This window comes from Polypterus senegalus, chromosome 6, assembly GCF_016835505.1.
Source record: "Polypterus senegalus isolate Bchr_013 chromosome 6, ASM1683550v1, whole genome shotgun sequence".
Classification (NCBI taxonomy): domain Eukaryota; kingdom Metazoa; phylum Chordata; class Cladistia; order Polypteriformes; family Polypteridae; genus Polypterus; species Polypterus senegalus.
This window is the reverse complement of record NC_053159.1, coordinates 40,058,398-40,067,640: the sequence shown is the minus strand read 5'-3', so window position 1 is coordinate 40,067,640 and position 9,243 is coordinate 40,058,398. Positions and strand designations below refer to the sequence as shown.

The window sequence follows — 9,243 nt, the reverse complement described above, 5'->3', positions numbered from 1 at the left end:
AAAAATAATCAATTCTTGAGTAGCAATGATGCACTGATGAATAGAAGGAATATGTTCTTGAATTTGGGTTTAGAAATCTCCAGGGGTCTGATAAGTTGTGGTCAGTTACAAATTGTGTAATTGTCTTTGCGGTGTTAGATGTCATCGCTCCTGTGACAGGAGACCTATCTAGGTCTGGATTTAAAAACGCAATTAAAATCCCCAGCCATTATCATTTTATGAGTGTTCACATTGGGAATGGATGTAAATACATTTTGGATGAATTCCCTATCATCCACATTGGGTTGATAAACATTTATCAAAATCCCTTTACAATTAAATATATTACCCATAATAATCATGTATCTCCCTTGAGGATCAGATACAACATCTGATACTACAAATGAGACTGTTATATGTATAAGAATTTCACACCTCTAGTTTTTTTTTTGAAAAGCTGGAATGAAACATTTGGCCACTCCAGTCTTTTTGCAGCCGGAACTGATCCTTGCTTAATAAGTGGGTCTCCTGTAAAAATACTGTTTTAATGTTTAGGCTTGTTAGGTGAGAGAATACTTTCTTTCTTTTTAATTTGTGATTCATGCATTTAACATTCCAGCTCACAAAGTTAAATGTCCCATCATGGAGACATTGATTCTGAGTTTTTGATGTCATTTTGTTGTCTTAACCAAAAGTGAGACAGCTTTGACCTTAATTTCTAATTTTCCCAGGGGTTATTGCCATGCAGTCTGTTGTTACGTTGGTAATTATAATTATAAGGATTAAAAGGATAGATTAGAGATAGCTTGCTCTTGCTCTCTTTCTCCCCCTCCCTAGTCCAAACCCCACCCTCCCCCACACTTTGCCTCCCCTTGTGAGGATGAACCCCACTTCACAAAGTCCCAGTCCTCTGACATACCTAGAGACAGAGCATGTCCAAAACAAAACAAGCCCCCAGCAGTGGTGTATGTTACTTTTCTTATTTCTTTCTGTTGCTTGTGCATGAGAGAGTAGAATGTGAATTTCCTGATCCTCACAATGGACATACCCATTATGTAATTGTAGGCTACCACAGTGCAAGCCTTAGTGACTTCTACATTTTTCCTGACATGAATATTGAGAGTTGTTTCATTGTGAACAGTGCTTAGGAGGCTAATGTCTTTTTTGTCTTTCCACTTGATTGCAATCATTTAGCCTTTTTGCCATGCACCTGCTTGCACCTTGGTGGATTGTCAAGTGACTGGATTCACTGGGCATATCATGGCAATCTGGCAGTGCAGTGCCGCATGCATCAGTTTCACTATCCCTGTTAACGCTTGACGTCTAAATCATATTGTTATCACTATCGCTTGTTTCAGCTAAAGGCTCCATTTCAGTTTGCTCTAAAACATAGTTATCAGCTTCCTGTTTACATGCCGTTGTGTTTAAGGCACCGCCCCACTCATAAATATTAATGTGTTTATCAAAGAGTGGAAAAAATGCATAGAAATGTTTGTGACTTTTTGCAACAAGATGTTATTTTATCCACTAGATGGCAGCAGAATACTGTCCTGATCGTTATATGGGCCTAACACTTTACATTGGATCATAACAGCTTAACCCGAGAGCCATTCAGGTTTATCTATTTTTACATAGAATTCTAAGACAGAGATGCTCGGGGTTAACACCAAGGATAGCAACTTATCAGATTCTGTATGAAAGCCTATGCATGAGTGTTGAAAGAGAGAGCTGAACCCCAGATCTAGTGAGAAAAATGTAGAATCCATCAATGCTGTACATCAGTGACCCAGCTAATTATGATGGCAATGGTGTGGGAGTTATCCAGGCCTGCTTGCATGTGCTCATGGACTTGGACAAAGCCTATTGCTGCATACATCTTGGATTTAAATTAACTGAAGGCCAGTTTGTGACTTTCCATTGTTAAATAATCTTCCAGCTAATTGGGGCTTATTGGTTCACCCTTTAGGCACCCCCATAAAAAAAACAATTTGGCTTTGCTTTTTCCTTTATAATTTCACATAAAAACAGGTCAGAGAGCCCAAAGTGAACAAAAACAATTGCTAAAAACATTATGAAAATACATTTAAACTCCCTCAGATAAGATGAAGAGCCAAGGCAATGGCAGGATGAAATGATTAGTACAGTATTAGCAGTGTTGATGAAGATCTACCAGATGGGGTAGAGAAATAGAAACTAAGTCCATATCAAAGCTCGCTTCACCAGGCCTGTCTCACCTACAGTCATAAAGTTTGGATATCAATAAAAAGAGTTAATAATGTTTTTACAAGTAGCTGAAATGATCTCCTGAGCTATCTCTTTTAAAATGTATACATAAATAATGAATCTATCCCTCTTTCAAACTGATTCATTTGTACAGGTGCTCTTATTTTTGTTAATAAAACACTTACCTTTATACTCTTGGCCTCCTTGGTATTTATTCTGGGCTCATTGAGCACTCATGAGCACCCCATATCTCCACACTATATATTGTGAACCCCATATGAAGGCTCTTTATATGTCCAATGTAATACAACTGCTTATATACTGTATATACAGCCTACACATAAAGCAGGTCATACATTAGACTTAGTGATTACTAAAGGACTGAAAGTTGATATAAAACAGATCATTGATATTGGTCTATCAGACCATTTTCTTCTACTTTTTAATATAGAAATAATGATAAAACACTCATGAGAAGCATATTGTTAAAAAACGCTTCTTTGATTCGGCAGCAGCTTTAAAACTTACAAACATTTTAAGCAATCAGTCCGTTTATAGTGCCAGCTATAATAGCGAGGACAATGTAAATAGTAAGGTGGAAAGATTTAATTCTAAAGTGAGAGCTGCTGTTGACATAGTTGCACCTGAAAAGACAGTGAAAAAATCTTCTAGCATTGGTATACCATGGAAGACCCAAAGAGTGTCTGATTTAAAGAGAACATGCCGTAGAGCTGAGCGTCAATGGAGGAAGACTAAACTTACTATCCACCACGAAATATTAAAAGTCAAAATAACAGAATACAATCACACTGTCCGTCTTGAGAGACGCTGCTATTTCTCCAAGATTATAAATAACAATGCTAGTAATCCTAGAGTCTTATTTTCAACAATTGATCGCCTACTAAACCCAGGTAGCTCAAAGGAATGCCTCCTAAGTGCTTCCAGTGAAACCTGTGAGGCTGTCGCTGTATTTTCAATCAAAAATTAATGATATTAGAAATAACATAATATATCTCCCCAACACTAAGGATCCCCTAAACCCCAACATCCTGTTATAAACAAATTAAACTCTTTCACTAGGATAGATTTACCTGATTTACAAAAAATAATATCTCAATTAAAACCCTCCACCTCGCCCTTGACCCGATACCAACAAGGTTTTTCAAAGAAGTATCAGGCGTGCTAATTGATAATGTTCTTGACATAGTAAATTCGTCACTAGATACTGGGGTCTTCCCAGACTGTCTTAAGACTGCTGTAGTTAAACCCCTACTTAAGAAACATAATCTTGACCCTCAGCTCTTGAAAATTTTAGACCCATCTCTAACCTGCCTTCTTAAGTAAAGTTCTGGAGAAGGCAGTCATTATGCAGTTAAATGACCACCTAAATAAACATGCTATTCTTGATAAATTTCAGTCAGGTTTTAGAACAAATCACAGCACAGAAACTGCACTCGTTAAAGTAGTAAATGACTTGGGTAAATGCAGACAGAGGCCATTTATCTGTTCTCATCCTCTTAGATCTGAGTGCTGCATTTGACACCATTGATCACAACATTCTTAGAAATCGCCTTAGTCAATGGGTGGGCCTCTCTGGCAGTGTCTTAAATTGGTTTGAATCCTACCTGACAGGGAGAAAATATTTTGTTAGTTGTGGGAATTACAACTCAAGACACATGATATCCAATATGGTGTTCCACAAGGCTCTATCCTGGGTCCGCTGTTATTCTCAATCTACATGCTTCCGTTAGGTCAGATTATCTCAGGGCACAACGTGAGCTACCACAGCTATGCTGATGACACACAGCTGTACTTATCAATAGCACCTGATGACCCGATTCTATTGATTCACTAACACAATGTCTGACTAGTATCTCAGAATGGATGAATAGTAATTTTCTCAAGTTAAATAAAGAGAAAACTGAAATTTTAGTGATCAGCAATAATGGATACAATGAGGCTATTAGAAATAAACTGGATACATTAGGATTAAAAGTCAAGACGGAGGTAAAAAGCTTAGGGGTGATTGTTGACTGTAATCTGAATTTTAAATCACATATTAATCAGATCATTAGGACAGCATTTTTTCACTTAAGAAACATAAGTAAAGTTAGACCTCTTATATCACTGAAAGATGCTGAGAAATTAGTTCACGCGTTTGTTTTCAGTCGACTAGATTACTGTAACGCACTCCTCTCAGGACTACCCAAAAAGATATAAATCGTTTGCAACTAGTGCAGAATGCAGCTGCTAGAATCCTAACTAGGAAAAGAAAATCAGAACACATCACACCAGTTTGATGTCACTACACTGGTTACCTGTGTCATTCAGAATTGACTTTAAAATTCTGCTTATGGTTTATAAAGCCTTAAATAATCTCGCCCCATCTTATATATCGGAATGTCTGACACCTTATATTCCAAATCGTAACCTCAGATCCTCAAATGAGTGTCTCCTTAGAATTCCAAGAACAAAACTTAAAAGAAGTGGTGAGGCGGCCTTCTGCTGTTATGCACCTAAAATCTGGAATAGCCTGCCAATAGGAATTCGCCAGGCTGATACAGTAGAGCACTTTAAAACACTGCTGAAAACACATTACTTTAACATGGCCTTTTTATAACTTCATTTTAATCGTAATTTAACTTAATCCTGATACTCTGTATGTTCAATTCATCATAACAACTATTCATGGTGGCTCTAAAATCGGTACTGACCCCTACTCTCTTTTCTGTTTCTTTTTCCGGTTTCTTTGTGGTGGTGGCCTGCGCCACCTCCACCTACTCAAAGCTTCATGATGCTCCAACAATGATGGACGGATTAAAAGGAAGAAGTCTACGTGACCATCATCATCATCAAGCCCTTCCGTGAGAACCCTAAATCCAAAGAGGACTGTTTCATTTATGTTAGGTAGAATGCCCAGAGGGGACTGGGCGGTATCATGGTCTGGAATCCCTACAGATTTTATTTTTTCTCCAGCCGCCTGGAGTTTTTTTGTTTTTTCTGTCCCCCCTGGCCATTGAACCTTACTCTTTTTCGATGTTAATGTTGATTTATTTTTTATAATTATGTCTTTCATTTTTCTATTCTTTAATATGTAAAGCCCTTTGAGCTACTGTTTGTATGAAAATGTGCTATATAAATAAATGTTGTTGTTGTTGTTGTTGTTGTATACTGTACAGTGTCTACACTTGGTAGACTTGACAAGTTAAGGGCACACCGTGAGCCAGTGGCGGACTAAGCAGGCTACCATTTATTATCCAGGTCAAAACACTAAGCCAACACTGATGTTCGGTGCAAGAGAGGACAGAGTCGACTATACTTCCTTAGAAGGCTGGCGTCCTTCGACATCTGCAATAAGATGCTGCAGATGTACTATCAGACGTTTGTGGCGAGCACCCTTTTCTATGCGGTGGTGTGCTGAGGAGGCAGCATAAAGAAGAGGGATGCCTCACGCCTGGACAAACTGGTGAGGAAGGCAGGCTCTATTGTAGGCATGGAGCTGGACAGTTTGACATTTGTGGCAGAGTGACGGGGGCTGAGCAGGTTCCTTTCAGTCATGGAGAATCCACTGCATCCACTGAACAGAATCATCTAAAGAGATGGGGAGCAGCTTCAGCGACAGACTGCTGTCACTATCCTGCTCCACTGACAGAATGATCGTTCCTCCCCCACACTATGTGACTCTTCAATTCCATCCTGGGGTAAACGTTAACATTATACAAAGTTATTGTCTGTTGTACCTGCATTTTTATCACTCTTTAATTTAATATTGTTTTTTTTATCATCAGTATGCTGCTGCTGGAGTATGTGAATTTCCCCGTGGGATTAATAAAGTATCTATCTATCTATCTATCTATCTATCTATCTATCTATCTATCTATCTATCTATCTATCATCTATCTATCTAACCAACAGGCCACACTTATGATAGGAAGGCAACTTGTAAACAAAGAAGGTAGTGTTTCCATAACTGGACTACTGTCTTGCACTTGCAACCTGTTTAAGTCTGGGAAAATACAAGGTCAGTTTGCCATCTCTTTCATCAAAAAAGTTTCAAAACTCCTGATTTAGGAGGGCAGTCATGGAAAACGTGAACACAACGTGACAGGGAGAATGAAATCATACTGTATAACCAGAAAGTCCTGCTCTGTGGTATCCTTCCTCAGCATGACTTAGCTAAGACTGAGCTATCAGTCTTACCTGAGCTATCGGTCTTACCCTGAAGAGCTGCTTAAGTTTTTTTTTTTTTTTTTTAACTCTAAATAGTTCATGAATCCTTCTATCTTCCAATAAATTAAGGGTGGCCACGAATAAGAGCCTATCCTGATATCACTGAGCACAAACAAAAAGGCAGCTCTGAATGAGATGCGGACACACTGCTGTCATAACCACACGCACCGATCCTGGCCACTTCAACCAGTTAACCCGAGTGTAGGAGGATCTCTACATATTTAGTTTATGTTTGAATATGGACATTATCTATTTATCACTATACATGACCTTTTGTGAATAACAGCTTTCCCAGACAGTTTCTGTGTACTTTTTAAAGCAATATAGTTTGTATTCTCTACCCTGATTAGTATGATGTGCACCTGACATCTTCAGAAGCACCATTTCCTTCTGTGAGGAAAAATAGTTCAATAAAGAGTAGGTATTATGTAATTTATAGTCAGTGGGACCTTATTGTTAATCAGCTGGACAGAAAACACAAGAATGAAGGTTCAAAGTCTGCTTCTGTGACTCTTAACAAAATCAGCCTACCAATTTTCCATGCTGTGAGGTTGGTGATTTGAGATTTTTTTTTTGTCATGAAATGTTTCTAATCATTTGAGGATATTTTTAGATGCTTAATTGATTAATCGATGTTTCAATGAGAAATCAAGCTATATTTGGCATTTTAAACTACTTTGGTGGCTAAGTAAAGATATTGTAGACTTTAATTGGTATGAACTATAAAGTGACACGACATTCTGTTCTTTTATTCCAACACAATACCACTACCTAGGTTCTTCCATTGTAATATTTATTTTTCCACCAGAGGGTGCACTTCACACACTTTAAATATATAAAATCTTAAAAGGGGCCTTCATTTGCAGCACTCATTTTTATTAACTCACAGAATCTAAGTAATGTGCGGTGGCTCTTCTTTTAGTGTATTTAACACCTTTGAATAGCAAATGGCACTTTCAGACTAGGACAGAGCTGCAGTGCATTTGCTTAAACGTATTTTTCAATTGAAATGACTCAATAAGGGTGACAGCGACTCAGACGCGGAGTTAACCTTGAAGGGTAAAGTGAAAGTCCTAACAATGAGGACCACTAGATTAGACACGGTGTGCAAATAAACGGCCGGTTATGGGATGTCAGATTTAGTGTCGTTGAATCCTGGAAATTGTCGGCCGCCAAGATATAACAACACTTAGCGTGATATTGTTTTTAATTAATAACAAGTGGTTATGTTCCTAAGCATTTTTATTACAATATATAAATAAATAAAAACTTAAAAGAGCTTTTAACTAGTACTCTGACAATATTAATATATTTATTTTATATATGATGTGTAATAGCATCAAGTAGGCTAGGCGCGTAGTGTTAAGTAAAGGTGCACAAAGGGCATATTTCGCCACGTTTTGCTAATCAAATGTCTGACTCCTCTCCTTATTTCCATTTTTTTACATTCGGCAAATAAAAAAAGTTCACTTGGGTCAGCTGAGTGAGATGTTGTTGCCTTCAGTAAAACACAGGTTGTGGTCAGGATAAAAAGCGGAGCCCTGTCACCATAAGCGAATTGCTAGACTGGCACTCTACGAAGTGACATCAAACAATTTTGGACAACCCGAAACCCAAACAGTCCAAGAAGAAAAAGGACTGAAAGAGCGAAAACATTTTTGTACAACTGCCTGCCACATCCTGATCAGTGTGGCTTGGGGCCAAATTAGGAGTTAACATGAAGTCATTCCTAAAAAGAAGTGGGGTGGGGCATTCTGAAGGATAACACGGTGGAATTTTTCACAGCCCGGTGGTCTCGGGATCGGTTAACCCCGCGTGCCCACCCACCCCCAAAAGCAATCCTAACTACCACCTACGAAAATAACTCGGCGAGATCGCCTCCCACTGGGTGGAGACGGAGCCTTTTTAGACTGGGACTGGCTGGAATGCAGTTGTGCCTGCACGCAGCCGCCCGATCCAAAAGGAACACACGAAACACATCAGTGGAAAGTGGGAGGGGACGCCAGGCCGAAGGAAAGACGGACGTTTTCCGAAAGTTTGTGGAAACTTTGAGCTAACTGCGCAGTTTCGCGCGCGCTGGAGAAAGACGAGAGTTAGAAATCTGACAAGAGCGCGCAGGGTAAAAGCGCCAGGGAGGAGCAGCCTGCGAGTTAAGAACTAAAAAGGAGGAAGAAAAGCAAGAGTGAAAAAGCTCATCTGGAACTTGGGCATCCGTGAGAAGAAGAAAAAAAATGGGTGAAGATGGAGTTCAAGCCGAAAAGAGCAGTGGGATGAATTCCCACGAAACTCAGGAGTTAGTGGTGCCCAGTCCGAGCCCCGTTCACTCCTCTCCGAGTCACAGCCTGAACCCGTTAACGACAGGCACTGGCACGTTGGAGCCTCTGAAGGACAGCAACCAGGTCAATGCCATTACCGTCCTGACCCTGCTGGACAAGCTGGTGAACATGCTGGACACAGTGCAAGAAAACCAGCAGAAGATGGAGCAGAGGCAGGCGGAGATGGACGGTGCTGTCCGCTGCATCCAGAATGACATGACCAAGCTCTCCAAGAGCCACACGTCAACATCCAACACTGTCAGCAAGCTGCTGGAGAAATCTCGCAAGGTCAGCGTGCACATGAAGGAGGTGAAAGACAAGATGGATAAGCAGGCCGTCCAGGTCAAGAAGCTGGAAGCCAACCACGCCTATCTTCTCAAGAGAAACAACTTCAAGGTGCTCATCTTCCAGGTGGGTGAACAACTAAGAGCTTCACACCCAGGCTGTCTTCCGAGCAGAGTTTGCTCAGCTAAAGGTGTCATCTTTACCTTTTACC

The 9,243-nt window shown here is 39.8% G+C and overlaps 1 protein-coding gene across 1 annotated transcript in view; it reads left to right on the top strand.

Annotated features, from left to right (window-relative positions):
• Window positions 1-8,087: 8,087 nt before the first annotated feature.
• Window positions 8,088-9,243, top strand: part of cavin2a (caveolae associated protein 2a) — an 81,857-nt gene continuing 80,701 nt past the window's right edge. The window contains exon 1 of the mRNA XM_039755898.1: window positions 8,088-9,158. Within this exon, the coding sequence (XP_039611832.1) occupies window positions 8,664-9,158 (495 nt within the window). The 5' untranslated portion in view covers window positions 8,088-8,663. The remainder of the gene's footprint in view (window positions 9,159-9,243) is intronic.